Genomic DNA, 17,676 nt, shown 5'->3' with positions numbered 1-17,676 from the left:
AAAGGAGATTAGATGGAGGAACCTGTGGCAATGCTGATGCATATGGTGTGAGCCTTTATCCGGGTATGCAGCGGACTGGTGCAGGGCTGTCCTTGCGCTGCATTGTGTGCTGGTCCAACCATGTTCCAAGTGTACCATGAACCAAAACCTCCAAGTTTCTCCAACACCGAAACGCACCGAGCCACCAAACAATCAGGGTCCTGGTACAGGAATAGAATGAGCAGGGCAAAAGCACCATGAACCACGAAGCACCAATCCAAAAGTGAAGAACCATGAACAAATGACCAGCAACCACGCATGCAGTGTGCACTTTTTATAACACCCATCCAACCATCCATGGTGCATGCCAATTAGCCAATGCAGCCAGACAGATGATAATTTATAGTGTGTGCCCATTGGCTGGCAAGGAGGAAAATCTCCACACCACGGACAGATAATGATCTGGAAGTGCCAAGCAGCCTGTCCTGTAGCCTTGAGCCTGAAAGATATCCAAATATGGTCTCATGTCCTTGCGCTGAGCCCACACTTCATACTCGTGGAGAAAGAACTCCATATAAGGAAAGATCAATGTTCGTGAAGCCTCAACAATGTATGGAGCAGGGAAAGGCGGGCTTGAGACACAGACACTGGGAGGGGCAGACAAGATCTCGACAGATCAGACATGTGCTCGACACTCATCATTTACGAGAATCGCATCACACTTGAATGAACATGAACTATGAAATAACTATTTTAATTTATCCCCCATTTTACCACCTCAACCAGATCAATAACAATATATATATTTAACAAGTTTTACTCTTTTTTTTTTTCTCTTCTGCATATTTTAATGTATGGGACCAAAAAGATTTGTGTGAGATTGAGCAAAACCAAAAAGATTGAGAAAAACGTCCTTTTTAAAGGAAAAACGTAGTTTTTGTTCAATTTATTCTGATTGTTCTGGTCCATATTCATAAGTGAAGGACATTTTGAGCACAGTCATGCTTTTTTTTTTTTCGTGCTTCAGAAATGTTTGCAGCTGTTTGTCATCCATTGGAATGAGTGATGTTTCTTTTATCACAGCATGTTTACGTCAAGTGCAACTCTGTGTGCTTCTCAGTCATCTGATCTCATAGACAATGAACAACCTTTGAGAGGCTGTTCTGTTTCACTCTTCACTCCAGCACTTCAAGCAAGCAGTGCACTGCCATCTCTTGTCATCACCAAGTCTGATCCATGAACTTTATTACCCCCATTAACCTTTCCTTCATCGACCATTTTACTTGCTAGGGTCAGTTTCCTCCCCTCCTCTCTATCCTCTTTCCTGTTCGTTCATTCAGTTGATGTTTATCCCACTGTCAGTTATACCTTGCTCTTCCATGAGCCTTGCTCCTGTAAAAACAGAAAAGAAAATAAAAGTGGCTCAATGTGGCTCACAGGGAATTGAGGTGTGATCATAGTTCTGCGAAAAGGCCTACTTTGGGGAAAAATTGGAACTACGGCATTATTAGCATTTAATACGGCACTTTCAAAATTACGTAATCCACCCCAGATTGCTCGGCACACATTACAGATAAGGATAGTGGAATGAAACGACAAAAAAAACATGAAGAAGCCAAAAACCCTTGAAAGCGTACCTGCGGGAAAGGGGTGTGCCATTGGTGCACAACAAAACAGTTGGAGAACTTCCTGATCAACTCGTCCAAAAAGTTGATATCTTGCAGTCTGAATTGCAAAAGCTCCCAACTGAGTCTGAAGGTTCATAGACGAGCTCATTGTACCCAAACCATCGTATTTCTTTTCACTGATGGGAAGGACATATCTGGGCCTTGCTGATGCATATATTGGTGAAACGAGAAGCATCTAGATTTTTGCATCTATTGGTGAAAGGAGAAGCATCCATTCATGTGTATACATGTGTGTTCACACCATGGTTGCCTCTCGCTCATGATATGAGTATTAACAGGAAATTATAAGAACCCGACTGTCTGTTGTTGGTAAAATATATATTTATGTGAATTTGATTTGCATTCAGGAACAGAACAATTATAGTTAACCATTTTGAAATTTGCCACTCTGCAGTTTAAATGCTGAAAATTATGTTTGAAAGACTACACAAATTCCACATATCATGCTAGTATCAGCACATTAAAAGTTACCTGCGAGTAGAACTGAATCAATGTAAACACACACAGACACAAGGTATGCACAGAGGGTCTCATTTAGCATTCATATGTCATTTTGAAGTTCTTGTATTGGATGTGGGTACCCTAACCCTAACAAGCGGCTGAAGAGACAATCTATTTGTTTGTATGAAAATAGGAGGTGAAATTGAGGATCATATCATCATAATAATAATAACAACAATAATAATAAAAAATAATAATATGAAAAGGAGCAGTGCAGGACAGTGTGTGATGAGTAGGAAAAGAAAAAATAAATTTGGGAGTGGAAAGGAATAAATGTGCCATTTATCAACATTGTCCACAAATTACCATTCCAAATTTAAACTGTAATTTAAAAAAATTCTGGAATTGGATAGAAGGATGTGGTTTGCTGCACATGAAAAAAAAATTCAAAGTTGTAAAATGTGTCTGTTTAATTAAAATATTATCTTTAGCAGGACTTGGAGTTTAATGTAGTGGTTCCAACTGCACCACTTTTTCATGCTATGACAACAGGAACCTTTTAGAATAAAGAGTGATGGACATGAAAGGAACACACAAACACCAACAACCGTTTTTTGATACCCTGCACTCACAAAGCGAAAAGCGGGGTTCAGCGATTGATTGCGTACGTGTGTATGTACGTGTCTGCATTTTAATAATTCATTTTCTCAGCAACCGTTAATCTGATTGACACAAAATTTTCCAAATAGGTGCGCCACGTCCTGTATAATTTTTGTCATAATTATGACGTCATAGGTCACGTGGTAAGGCGCCATCTTCGAAAAAACGAAAAACTTTGCACCTCTATATCTCTGAAACAGTACATGGAAAAAATTTACACATGCCTCATTATCAAGTACTCCCCATAGAGATTAAGATGTGTTAATGATAATGTCATTGCTGTCTTCATTATGACATCATAATCCGATATGTACAACGCTTGATGCGATAAGTAAAAAAAAAAATATTTGCAACTGTTGGACCAATTAACAAATTTTGACCATAAGTGCACCTTCTCCTGTAGGAATTTATAATAATTATGACATCATAGGTCACTTGATACAAGCACCATCTTGGAAAAACCGAAAAACTTTGCACCTCTATATCTGTGAAACCACTCCAGAGAAAAATTTATACATGGTTCATTGTCATGTACTCCCCATTAGAAATAAGATATGTTAATGATAATGTCATCGGTTCCTTTGTTTTGACATAATTCGACAAGTGTAACGCTTGATCCGGTCAGGATGAAAAAAAAATTATCTGCGATTGTTGAAACCACTAAACGATCGATGCAAAACTTTAACTAATTGATCAACTACCCATGAGAAATGTCGTTTGATAAAAGTGACATCATCAGTCACTGGTCTGGCACCGTATTGGATCAAAGAAAAAAATCCTTCAAAAAACAGAAGAGTTGGCTTGCACCAAGTCCTTATCAAGACTGTGCAGGATAAGTATTATATGAATACCATCGAGTGTTTTTTTTTTGCAATTACGCACAAATTGATATTCCTGTCAGTGAAGTGATGAGTCTTGTTTGCTAGTTTTAGGTTAAAAAAAAGATGGCCCCAGTGTCACCTCTACTCCAGGATGCAGTTCGAATTGCCTACCTGCTGACACACCACATCAGGTGATTATGTGGTTGAAATTGGCCAGACTCGGTGGTGTATACTCGTTGGCCAGACACTCGGTGGTTATAGCTTTTTGCTCTGAATCTGGGACTTCCACGGTTTGAATCCCTGCCTCATCATACTTTAAAAATGATGCGTGCTACTTCCATGCTTGATGTTCATCATTTAAATGGATAGAGTATGGACAAACAACCGTAGGTTAGAAATTCCAGTGCAGACTTTGATGGGCCTAATGGCCTCTTGTGTCGAAGTTCCTTTTAGGTAACATATACAGGATGACAATTAATTGATGAACACATTTGTTTTGTTGATAAATTGCTTTTGGTAAACAGGATAACTTGGTGATACCAGATATTTAAAAGAACACAGTATGGAAATATTGGTCACATTCACACTTCTTCATTTCTTGAAAATCACTGATGTCAGATAACTTCCTTTGAAACGTATGCGTTCATGGGAGCGGAAAAACAAGTTTTCCATTACGTGCTGAAGTGTCTCAGAAATATGCGACTTATTTCATTGTGGATGGTCTGTTGGTTTCAACTGCTGTGACACTTGGATTTTGTATGGATATATAGACTAAGATCCTTCACAACTGTATGCAGAGTTTCCTTGTTGGTGGCGAGCTCTTGAGATTTCTGTCTTTGCCCAAAACTGTCTTTGAACAATTGTAATAGAGTTGTGATTGGCAAAATAATAGAGTGGTGTTCCACGCTGCGTTTGTCCATTTTTTGGTTTTGATGATTGGGTTCAGTTTTCCAAAGCTTAGTCCTTCACGTCACCTGAAAAAAATAACAAAACGAGATATTTATGATGAAGACTTGTTCATGATTTAAATGTGGCCATGGATTAATTGTCACCCTGTGTTAGGAATCAAATGCAGGACCACAGATCTAGAATCAAGTATGGTACAAACTCAGCTACCTGCAGCTTTCTCATGAAGCAATGCTGCTTTTAATCTTTCTCTCATTCATTGTGAAGCGAGAGAGAATCTAATTAAATTACCAAATCATCATACAAAATACCTTTCACATAAACATGAGCATGCTTAGTATGCCTTCATCTCTTGAGATTCTAGCACAACCCTTGCCATTGTGTTATTATAAGCAGTTCTTTTGTCCTATCCAAATAGCCCATATCTGCTAGTAATGGGGTCATGGTGCGTTTAACTGTCAATCCAATGTTTTTTTTTTTTTTTGCACACATTGTTGATGTTCAAACAGAGGAATAAACCACCTCTTTCATTTTGAGTTGTTTAACATCAAAATGAAAAATAATTGAAATTCATATTGTTTCTCAGATCACATGATTGCCACTTGACATTTGTTTGATAAAAGGATACCTGTATCCAAGGCTGGAATATTGAAAACTCTGAAGGTACTGCATTACATATGCTCAGGGAGGGGTGCGTGCTTGCAAGGGGGCCCGGGGGAGGGGGGCGGCGGTGGGTGGTCTAATGTCTAACACCTCATTAAAAAAAATTAGAAAGGAAGGGAAATGACAAGGATGGAAAAGAAAAATGGGAGGGTAGGGGGAGGGACTCAAAGGATTTGTGAGGGAAAGGAAAGTGGGCATTGCCTCATCAGCTCTTCCATGAGCCTTAACATCTGTATATATATATATATATATATATATATATATATATATATATATATATATATATATATATATATATATATATATATATATATATATACATCTTTGAGCAGTTTGTTATTTTTATCAATGGTGAGCATCCTGCAGTCGACAGTAATTGCTGTTATACAAAGCTTGAAGCACATTCAATCAGTGCTTCCTTGACACCAATCTATAGCGCTAATCTCTGGAAATGACTATGGATTTCAAATGATGTACATCCATCAGGAATTCCCCTCATTGATGGAGAGTGCCATGGCAAGGGACCCTGTAGACTTGTAGAGCATTCGGAGACCTGTTCCAAATGATAGTGTTTGGTTATTATCTGCCAACATTCAACGCACGTGAAAAATGTAAATGTGACAATGGCTTTAGGTTCTATTCTCTCGTGCACCCGTTTCGCACATTTTTTTCAATGTATTTTAAAATGTCATGAACAATGTCCACTTCGGGTGAGCTGGTTCATTCGATGGGTTGTGCAGAGAGAGCCCCAGGGCACGGTTCTTGTAATAGCCTGCTTCTGCTGCAAAGGCCTTGTCTGCTGTTGATACAAGGCTTGGGATTGAGAGTATCCAAGCTTTGCTGCATCTCCATCATGATCCACCAGCATGGTGTCCTCCACCCCTTCCACTAAAATGCGCATCCTCGTAGTCCAGATGGCTTTTCCTATCCAACACCATTGTGATCTGCTAAATACAATTTGCTGTAATTGATGCTACTGGTGACATGTTGGAATATGCAAATGAGACATCCTTCTTCACCTTGTAAATCTACAAACTAAAATATGGTATGTCAACTGGGATTATTAGCTCCTGTTGGACTTAATTCGAAACGGGGGCTTATGGATTTGGTCTCGATTTTAGGGTGTGTGTGTGTGTGTGTGTGTGTGTGTGTGTGTGTGTGTGTGTGTGTGTGTGTGTGTGTGTGTGTGTGTGTGTGTGTGTGTGTGCATCCACAGCCGTATCTCAGACATGTATGGACCAATTTTATTTGGATTTGGCAATAAGACAACATATGATGGTACATATATGCACATTATTTATTTTTTTTCGACAGTACATCCAAGATGGTCGACTGGCGGCCATTTCAGTTGTTAAAAAAAAAATCCCCAAAAAACCCACGGTGTCGAACACGTCCTCGACCATTTCTCGGACTTGCATTTACCGATCGATCTTGCTCAACCTTGGTGCACAGTTGAGGAATGATGGCTTGCATACGCACGTTTATTTATTTATTTTAACTGACACACGCTTACATACGCACCTTTCTAAAAAAAATTCGACATCAGATCCAAGGTGGCTGATTGGCGGCCATTTTAGTTGTAAAAAAAAAAAAGATGTTTAACATATTCTCAACCATTTCTCGAACATGCATGTACCGATGTTGGTTAAACGTGGCACACAGATAACGAATGATGGCCTTCATTTGCACATTTTTTAATGGGATCAAATCCAAGATGGCCGACTGGCTGCAATTTTATTTGTAAAAAAAAAAAAATCACCTGATGTGGAACACGTCCTCAACCATTTCTCAGACATGCATTTACCGATGTTGTTCAAACTTGGCACACAAATAATAAATGATGGCTTAGATTTGCATGTCATTTGTTTTTGAGATCAGATTAAAGATGGCCGACTGGTGGCCATTTTGTTACTTTAAATGTGTCCTTAACCATTTCTCAGATATGCATGGTCTGATTTTGCTTAAACATGGCACAATCACAGTACATGATGGCATACATGTGCCCTTCACTTTATTTTGTGATCTGATCAAAGATGGCTGACTGGTAGACTGGTGGCCATTTTATTTGTAAATAAATATGGGCTAGCCCTTTAACTCCATCCAGCAAGATTACGAAAACAACGGGGGGGGGGGGTGACATTTTGTCTTTTTTTTTTTTTTACTTGTTTCTCATTTTTTGTAGTTGATGCTCAGGGAAGAGCTAGAACACTGAACGAAATAGAACAAAAGGAACAGTAGAGGGGGTGTGGCTGAGGGATCACCAACATCAACCTTGATGGACAAAATAGAGGGGAGGGATGAGGGGTTGGGTAGGACACATTGGGTGGACAAGATTGACACAGAAGGAAAGTCTCAGGAAGGAAAAACTGGAAAGTTGGAAGGTTTGGGGGGAGGGGTGGTGGCGGTGGTGGTTAATAGAGAGAAAATATCATCTTTTTGGGTGGGGGTGATCTGAGATGGTGGTGAACAGCTATCTTGAAGACTTGGAGTGAAGAATGAGATTGAAAAACTCATGTGGAAAATGGAAATGGAACAACGGCTTTAACTTTTCATTTAAATCACTTCTTCCTGATGATGCCTGATGACAGAAAGAACGAATAGTCCCAAGTGGGACAGACTCTCATCTCCCAATGGAGGGTGACCATAATTGGGGTGCATTATGTGATGAAATTGATTTTCAGTTTGATTTTATGGAAAATTAAGGGGCTGTGGGGGCTGAAAGGCTTGACAACACGATTGTATTCATGTCGTGAATACTGTAGGATGAGCGGGTCCTGAATTGATGAAAAATGTTCCATTACTTTTGTCTATTGAAAAGACCCTTAAACCTTTTTATACAATAAAGGGTCTGAAGGGTGTAAGCGGCTAAAGTAGTCTAAATGGTTGATAGGGTCTCAAAAAGACTAAAAGGGTCAGAAAAGAACTTTAAAGGGTCTACAGGTCTAAGGTGTTAAAAGGGTATAAATGGATAATAGGGTCATCAGGGGTCTAAATGGACTATGGGGTCTAAATGGTACATTCCAATAGTAGTTAGGGTTTAAAAGGTCTAACGGTTTTAAGGGTCTTGAAAGGTCAGAAGGGTCTACAGGTGCAAGGGGTTTTAAGGGTCGAAAGTTCAATGGGGTCACAGGGATCTAAAGGTCTAAAGGGTACTTTCCAAATGTAGTTAGGGTCTAAAGGGATTTAAAGGATGTAAATGTCTAAAGGGTGGTAAAAGATCGAAGGGTCAAGGGGTGTCAGCAGTCTAATGGATCTAGAGGATCGAATGTGTTGAAGGGGTCTAAAGTTTTGAAAGAGGTTTTATTGGTCTTAAGCTGTCTAATAGTCCAAAGGGTCTATGGGGTCTAAATGTCGAAAGGGTGCAGTACATTCCAATCGTAGTTAAGGTCTAAAGGGTCTATAAGGTGTAAAGTGTTGAAAGTGTCTTGAAAGGATTAAAGGAGACTAAAAAAAGGACTAAACGGACTGCACCCCTCCCCCACCCCTCATCCTAAGTGGTTGTCACTTTCATCCTAAGTTTGAACACTTTGTAGAATGAGCGGGTCCTGAATTGATGATAAATGTTCCATTACTTTTGTCTATTGAAGTTGTCTATTGAAACAATGCAGCTGTTATGGTGGTATTGGTGATGACAACTGCACCACCTCCCCCACCCCTCATCCTAAGTGTTTGTCACTTTCATCCTAAGTTTGAACACTTTGTAGAATGAGCGGGTCCTGAATTGATGATAAATGCTCCATTACTTTTGTCTATTGAAGTTGTCTATTGAAACAATGCAGCTGTTATGGTGGTATTGGTGATGACAACTGCACCACCTCCCCCACCCCTCATCCTAAGTGTTTGTCCTCCCCTTCCCCTTTCTTTCCTGTTCTGCAGAGCAAGAGGGTATTAATGACTGAGGTTAAAATTTCATTAAGAGGCCAAATTAAATTAAGATTAAGATCTAATTCATTTGAGAGGATAAATTAAACAACACAAGACATCTCGTGAGATGATGGAATCTCGTGATATGTGAGCGACATGCAAACATAGATTACATTTCAAATTAATTAGCTAATTAACACACCACCTGGATGGAAATTTTAAAAATGGCGACGTTCGTTTTTGCACATGGATGTCATGAATCATCATTGTGGAGTTTCAAAACAAGCCGATGATCTGCCTCGTTGTAAGAAAAAATATAAATGAAAAAATGTTAATGGGCCTATTAACAAGTGCCAGAAGGAAGTATGGACTGAAGGACTCACATCGTCATGGCTTTAACAGCTCATCTCAACATCATTGAAGACGAGCTAAAAACAAAACAATTTTTCATTTTAGTTTCCTTCCTACATCACCAACATCTGCATATTACATCACATGTCTTGTTTAGCTTGGCAATTGATTCTCAGGGTTATTGCAATGATCTAACTTCAATATTTGTATCTTCACAGAGCTAAACAACAGAAAATCCTGGTACTTTAGTTATTTAATGCTTGTGAGTGATTTATAATAATCTAACAACAACAATGTAGCTGTTATGGTCGTATTGGTGATGACAATTGCTTCTGTTACCGATTTTGAAATGGTTGACAGTGATGTCATAGTCATGATAATTTGGCTGATAGTCTCGGTGGATTCTCTTGATGATGTCATTTATTGGGTTCCATAATCCCAATAACGAGCCTTGGTTTATGGACAACAGTGAAACTTTTTTCCTGTCACCAGCGCAACGCCAAGGGTCGTGTCCTCATTGATCATGTGTGCAACCACCTGAACCTCTTGGAGCGAGACTATTTTGGCATCCGTTTTATGGACGTGGACAAGCAGAGGGTGAGTTGAACACTTCACCTGCATCAGTGAATCCTCTCGAGGATCCCGTCCTTTAATCCATCTATCTAGATCTATCTTGACTTTCCATATACTTATGCTTTCACTGCCCAATCATAAAAGAGAAAAATGAATTGTATGTAAACCGCAGTGTTTGACGATTACAAAGATGATGATTTTTTTTTTCTAAAAAGGTGAATTTTGCCTGAATTTGGAAAATTGGTATAAATTGGTCATTAAACACAATTATCCACCATTAGCAGGAGGATGACAACTCATTGGCCCTTCCTTTACTCACTTGTGGTGATAATTGGACCTGATAATCTTCCAGAATGTACCTGCCTTCAGTACATCTTCTCGTATACTAATGCTGTCAATGGAAAACACTCCTCTCCTTTCCTCTCCCGGTGGAGGTGGAGTGTCTCATCACAGTGTCTTGGGCCCACTCTTGTCTCTCATCGACAAAACGACCTCTCTGATGCTCGAGAAACCTCGCTCTTTCACTTTTACCAATGACACTACATTGTGTCATACAGTCATCTCCATTCCACTGATGGGCAGATACAGCAGTTATATCACTCACTACTGACTAGGAATTAATTAGATCAATGCTGGTCTGGTAAATGGAACATGTCTTTCAATCCTGCAAATTATAGTCTCTTCATGTCACTTCAGACGGGTTGTCAAACAAACTCACTTGTCTATTTTGTAGGTCAGCTGGATGGACTGGAAGAGGTTCAATCTGTTGAACACCATGGACTCACCATCAGCCATGAACTGTCTTTAGCTGAGCATATAGCAAAGTTGGCCTCCAAACACAGCTGCAGAATTGGTGTCCTCCGCGATTCCAAGTCATTTCTTGAAACACCAGAACTCCTCACAGCCAACAAGCCGATGTCCACAGCTGAATGGAATACTGCTCTGTTTCAAGGGTTGGGGCCCCAGCATCACGTCTGTCTCTCCTGGATTGTGTGAAATTTAAAGCTCTCAAAATTATTGGCATCCTCCACAGTAGAGCTGAAGCAAAAGGCCTGTTACTGCCAAATCAAGATTGCTCTGTGTCCTCTGCTTTTTTGCTTTCTTTTGTATTGCATCTCCTTCATATCTCTCCCTCTATCTCAGCTCTCCAATCCATCCTAATTCCTCCATGATGCATGCAATCTTTCAGAAACCAACCCCCAAAGCAGAGGGCTTTCCGTCTACCTCTACTTTTGTGTCTCCTTTTTCCCATTTGTCAGGTCAGGTCAGGTATGGGAGCATGTGCCAGAACAGCGCGTCGCTGCGTCCACTTTCTGCCGGTACTCCAGGGGCCTCCGTCTGGCCATCCCCCAGGCAGATGCCAGGCCCATCCCCATGTCCTTGAGATGATGGTCAACTTGCTGCAACCACGAGGCACGTGGTCGGCCCACTGGCCTCCTCCACTCATGAGACTCCCTCGCTGAGAGAATCTGGTGAGCAGGATCAGCGTCAGGAAAACGAGCCACATGTCCATACAGCCGCAACTGACGCTCACGGACTATGCAGGTAACAAATCTCATCGGAGTCTCTCTCAGCAACCGCTCGTTGGACACAAAATCCGACCAGCGATAGCCAAGGATTCTCCGAAGAGACCTGGTACCAAAGGAATTAAGTCTCCATCTCAGATCCTTGGTCAGAGTCCAAGTCTCGCATCCATAGAGCAAGACTGGAAGTACCAAGGAACTGAAGACTCGGACTTTCGTCCTCCCGCACAGGTACCAGCAGCGCCACACCCCATGATCCAGTGAATCCATGACTCCCCAGGCCCGACCCAGACGTCTATTGACCTCTGACTCACAGCCAGCAGAGACATGAATATCACTGCCAAGGTAAGGGAATCTCTCCATGACCTCAACATCCTCACCACAAACAGACACAGACAGGACAGCAGCATCCAAGATGTCACCGAAAGCCTGGATCTTAGTTTTGACCCAAGAAACCTGTAATCCCAGCGGCTCCGACTCCTCTTTCAGCACCTCGAGGGCCCTCAAAAGGATGTCTAGAGTCTCCGCAAAGATGACTGCATCATCTGCAAAATCAAGGTCCGATATCTTGACATTCCCAAACGATGCACCGCAGCTTGATCTCTCCGACATCCTTCCTAAAATCCAGTCCATACAAGTGCTGAAAAGTGTGGGGGCCAGTACACACCCCTGACAAACTCCAGTAACAACTGGAAATAAGTCAGAGATGGTACCACCACACTTCACAGCACTCTCGGCACCAGAGTAGAGTTCAGACATCAGATCGATCAGTTTTGGTGGCACCCCACGAAGACCAAGAATCCTCCAGAGGACATCCCGATTCGCTGAATTGAATGCTTTACAGAGATCAACATAGGCTGCAAGCAGCCCCTGCCGAAACTCTCATCTGCGTTCGGTGAGGACACGAAGGGCAAGGATACGGTCAATCGTTGACCTCTTTGGTGTAAAGCCTGACTGCTCTGGACGCTGGTGCTCAAGCAGATGGTGGCGAACCCTATCAAGAATTATCCGAGCAAAGACCTTGCCCGGCACTGAGAGCAGCGTCACCCCTCGGTAGTTGTTGCAGTCTTGGCGATCACCCTTCCCTTTCCAGAGAGGGACAACAAGGCCCCTCTTCCAATCAGTTGGGATGATGCCTGTGTTCCAGGCAGAGCACAAAACTGCATGCAACGACACGAGTGGAGCATTTCCACCAGCCTTGAGAAGTTCAGCATGGATGCCACAGATCCCTGGAGCTTTGCTCCATTTCAACTGGTTCACCGCAGCCCGTGTTTCCACAAGCGAAGGTGGACCACAGTTGATTCGAGGGTCAGCAACAGGGATTGTAACACCCTTGACGTCCAACTCGACAGCTGGGGGATCAGCGTGGTACAACCGCTCAAAGTAACCGGCCCAGCGGGCCTTCACTTCAGACTCCTCTGTCAAGAGCCTACCACTCTCTGCTCGAACTGCAGTGCTCCGAGGGATGGGCTTGGATGAACGCAATGCGCGAATTCCCCTGTAAGCGGGACGAGAATCACCTGTCCACAGGTGATGCTCTACCCCCTCACAGATTCCTCGCACATAGTCCTCCTTGTCCACCCTCAGTGCACGTTCAGTTTTATGCCTCAGCTCCCTGAACAGCTCAGCTCTGCCATTCAGCCTGGCCCTGCGACTGTGGTCAATGGTATCCAGTGTCCCTTGAGAGACAAAATTCTTCTTTGCCCTGCGGTGAGCTCCAAGACATCCACCGGCAACATCAAGGACGATGGTCTTGAAGGCGCTCCACAACTCTTCAGGACCCCCAAAAAAACCCAGACCCCCCAAGTGTCCACTCAGCCTGTTCGCAAACTCCTCAGCTACTCTCTCATCCCTGAGCTTGCCAACATCCAGCCTAGGCTGGGATGGTACCATTCTCCAGGATTTAAGGTGCAGCTTTAGAGTTGCTACAACAAGCGTGTGGTCAGTATTGAGGAACTGAGCACTCCGGTAGACCCTGCATTTCTGGATCCAACGACTGTCAATGAGGACATGGTCAATCTCCTTTGCCACACCGCCAGCGTTGGAATACCAAGTCCAGCGATGAGCTTGTGGGCGCTAAAACCATGAACCAGCCACCCTCAGTCCATGACTTCTTGCAAAGTCAAGGAACTTTGTGCTATTCTGGTTCATAGTTCCTGACCCATGGGGACCAACACACACCTCATAACCATCCCTATCAGTTCCAGTCGATGCATTGAAATCCCCCAAGACTAGAAGTGTATCTCGTCTGGGGCACTGATCAAGCACAGACTCGAGCGTGGCGTAGAATGCATCCTTCACGGTGAGATCACTCGCCTCAGTCGGAGCATAAACAGAGACCAGGGAAATGACACATAAGGAGTGACGAATCCTTAATCTTATAATACGCTCGTTGACCGGTGTTACCTCAATTATCATTGGGGTCAGCTTATTGGACACAGCTACAGCAACTCCTTGGGTATGGTAACCATCAGAGCGACCAGACCAATAGTAGGTGTAACCACCCACCATTATCTCGCCGCAATCCGGTCTCCGAACCTCAGAGAGAGCTGCAATCCCGATGTCCAAACGCTTGAGCTCAGATGATAACAGAGACAGGTGATCATCCTCTCTTTGGGATAAGACATTCCAGGCACCCACCCGAAGGGACCGCCTCAGGTTAACCCAAGGAGACCGCCATCTGGTGGACAACACCTCAGCACCACTCCGCCACAGTCTCCCACAATCTGACCCAGGGATGTTACCCCGTGGTTTCCCTCCTATCATCAAAGATTGGGGGTCCCGAAGGCTTTGCCCCAATCCCGTCATCCGGTGAGCTGCCCTGCGAAGGGAAGCTGCACAGGAGGTACTCCCACGGAGTGGGTTTTCAGATTTTTTTGCGTTTTTGTGTTTTGCGGAATGAAGGGTTTTACGGTGGCCGGAGTGCAAATCCTGCCACCAACCTCCTCATAAAAAGTAACCCAACTGCAGGAGGATGTACGTAAAACAGTTGGGCACTAGATATGGATGGCCGTTGGCTCACAAGGAGCTCCTCCGCCCTTTGACAGGTTTTGTTTTTAATCCTGCTGGGTGTCCATATCCAAACACCCTCCTCACCAGAAAACCTGGTGGGGGAGACTGTTTAGTCGCCGACAACCCGACCATGGAACAGGTTAGTACAGGTTTACATGGTACCTGTAGCAGGTCACAGATCGAACCTGACCTGACACCATGATCCCATTTGTGGATCTACCTTTTTGGAGATGGTTGAATCACATTATTTCCTCAACCTGTCAGATTGGTATTTCGTTGACAGGCTGTTGCATCACAAAGTGCACATGTTAAGCTGGGTGTCCCATATGCTAGCATTAGGTGTTAGACATTAGTGATCCCAAAATTGTCTTTTGACAGAGTGAGCGAGCTGTCAATGGCACCCTGGCTAACTTTCAAAAATCCCTGCTCCTGCTAACCCACATATGCCACTGCACCACAATCTATAATTGTGTGTGTGTGTGTGTGTGTGTGTGTGTGTGTGTGTGTGTGTGTGTGTGTGTGTGTGTGTGTGTGTGTGTGTGTGTGTGTGTGTGTGTGTGTGTGTGTGTGTGTGTGTGTGTGTCCATAACTCCAAAACCATGAAATGTAGTGACCTCAAACTTTACATGCATACTAACGGAACTCCAAGAAAGTGCATGAATGAAAATTGGGTGTTTGGGTTAATTTAAACACCCCTTTTTGAAGATAATAATTAACGGCCTTATTTAATTATATCCTTTATCAGGCACATCCTTGGTCACCTCTCCATCCCTCACTGGGGTATTAATTTGCCTGCTTTTTTTGTTTGTTTGTTTTTGGCTTGCTCAACAATGCCTAGTCTTGGAACAGGCCACAATGGTTTAACAATAAAGCACTCAAGTTTTTACATTCCTCACTCATATCATCGAATGTCTCATCTTCATACCTACGAATCTCTGGATACATCACAATGCTAAGAAACGCTTGATGACACCAGTATCCGTGCCTTATGTAGTTTGCACATATGCAATAAGCTCTGGAATCTCTTAATCTGAGCCGAATTTCAAAATTTTTAATTGATTGAACCCAGGCTAGGCATCTTATAGGTGAGTGTGCTGCAGGACATACAGTTTAACCTCCATCCAAGGGACACACACACACACACACACACACACACACACACACACACACACACACACACACACACACACACACACACACACACACACACACACACACACACACACACACACATTGCTAATCACCCTGCCTGTGAAACACCAGGATAACAGTTTATAGTGAGGTCGTGATTGAAACCCAGGCTGGACAGCTTAGAGGCAGGCAAGTGTGTGATAGGACATTCCAGTTTAACGTCCATCTGAGGGATGGCACACACATTGATGAATCACCCTGCCTGCAGCGGACATGCACATTCTCTTGGCTGCTCACTCTGCCAACAATTTGGGTATTACTACACACAAAGTTGGTTATATTTCAACACTTTGATTTGCATTATTTTGGTAAGTAATAGAAAAAACAACGACGGGTAATTTCATGTTTTCAGTTTTGACCCAAAAATAATTGTGAAATAAATGTTGAAGACTTGATCTTCGTAAGCTTCCTTAAAACGTCCCAAGTTATTGATGCTCCCAAATAAACAATATTTGTTCTTGAATGTTATTGTGAAAAGGAAAGTGGTATAGTTCCTTTAATAAAGTTTGCAATTGAAAAATATCACACAAAAGGTGAAAAAACACGATCGTTTTTCATTCTAAATTACATGCAAACGCATGACGAAAATCCCCTTCACCCAGCATAGAGTGAGTGCTAACCAAGATGGCATCCGGCAGCTTCACCGGGCTCTGTGTGTTGTGAATGGCAATGAGCATTCTATTTATTTTCAGTTCAGTGGCACTAATCCACATAGTGGACTTTGACAAAAGCCAGGATTGAGTGTGGTTGGGGGGGGGGGGGTGCAGAATGTACCACAAGCCAAATTTAATAACATAGATGGATATGGATTTAATCCATTCCAAAAGAACTATAAAAAGGGTGGCCATAAAGTCTGGAAACATAAATAATATTATGTCATTCTGTTTATTATTACTAGTGCGGGCCCGTAGGTGCGTGCCAGTATGTGCAGCTTCATTCCTTCGCTCTCATAAACGACGACTGGATTGGGGCATTGTTTCAATTAGATCGGACCAACCGTATCATAAATGGCCATAACTTGGGAAACACCTGGGAAACATGCTCAGGTCCCCAGCGTCAATTGTGACGTCATATCAAATGAAGAAGAAGAAGAATTGTGACGCCCCCTCTCTCCCCCCCCTCTCTCCCTCCTCTCTCACCCCTAGTCTCGCCCTCCTCTCTCCCCCCTCTCTCTCCCCCTCTCTCTCTCCCCCCTCTCTCTACCCTCTCTCCCCCTCTCTCCCCCCTCTCTCTCCTCTCCCCTCCTCTCCCCTCTCTCCTTCTCTCTCCCCCCTCTCCTCCTCTCTCCCCCTCTCTCCCCCTCTCTCCCCCTCTCTCCCCCTCTCTCCCCCTCTCTCACCCCTAGTCTCACCCCCTCTCTCCCTCCCCTCTCTCCCTCCCCTCTCTCGCCCCCTATCTCGCCTCCTCTCTCTCCCCCTCTTCTCTCGTCCCCTCTTCTCTCATCCCCTCTTCTCTCGTCCCCTCTTCTCTCGCCCCTCCTCTCTCGCCCCTCCTCTCTCGCCCCCTCCCCTCTCTCGCCCCATCTCTCCCCCACTCTCTTGCCCCTCTCTCCCCCACTCTCTTGCCCCTCTCTCCCCCACTCTCTCACCCCTCTCTCCCCACTCTCTCGCCCCCTCCTCTCTCCCCCTCCTCTCTCCCCCTCCTCTCTCCCCCTCCTCTCTCCCCCTCCTCTCTCCCCCCTCCTCTGTCCCCTCTCCTCTGTCCCCTCCTCTCTCCCTCCCCTCTCTTGCCCCCTCTCACCCCCTCTCTCACCCTTCTCTCTTGCCCCTCTCTCCCCCTCCTCTCTCCCCCCTCCTCTCTCCCCCATCCTCTCTCCCCTCCTCTCTCCCCCTCCTCTCTCTCCCCCTCCTCTCTCCCCCCTCCTCTCTCTCCCCTCCTCTCTCTCCCCCTCCTCTCTCTCCCCCTCCTCTCTCTCCCCCTCCTCTCTCTCCCCCTCCTCTCTCTCCCCCTCCTCTCTCTCCCCTCTCCTCTCTCTCCCCCCTCCTCTCTCGCCCCTCTCTCTGT

At 43.9% G+C, this 17,676-nt stretch overlaps 1 protein-coding gene across 4 annotated transcripts in view; it reads left to right on the top strand.

Moving 5' to 3' along the window:
- The window catches only part of FRMD3 (FERM domain containing 3), a 69,371-nt gene that overhangs the window by 12,040 nt on the left and 39,655 nt on the right, over positions 1–17,676 (top strand). For all 4 annotated transcript variants that reach the window (XM_085846385.1, XM_085846386.1, XM_085846384.1 and 1 more), the window contains exon 2: positions 9,866–9,970. In XM_085846385.1, coding sequence (XP_085702511.1) covers positions 9,866–9,970 — 105 coding nt within the window. The remainder of the gene's footprint in view (positions 1–9,865; positions 9,971–17,676) is intronic.

This window comes from Eptatretus burgeri, chromosome 11 (assembly GCF_056783735.1).
Source record: "Eptatretus burgeri isolate ZD-2024b chromosome 11, Ebu_testis_v1, whole genome shotgun sequence".
Classification (NCBI taxonomy): domain Eukaryota; kingdom Metazoa; phylum Chordata; class Myxini; order Myxiniformes; family Myxinidae; genus Eptatretus; species Eptatretus burgeri.
This window is presented reverse-complemented; position numbering and strand designations above follow the sequence as displayed.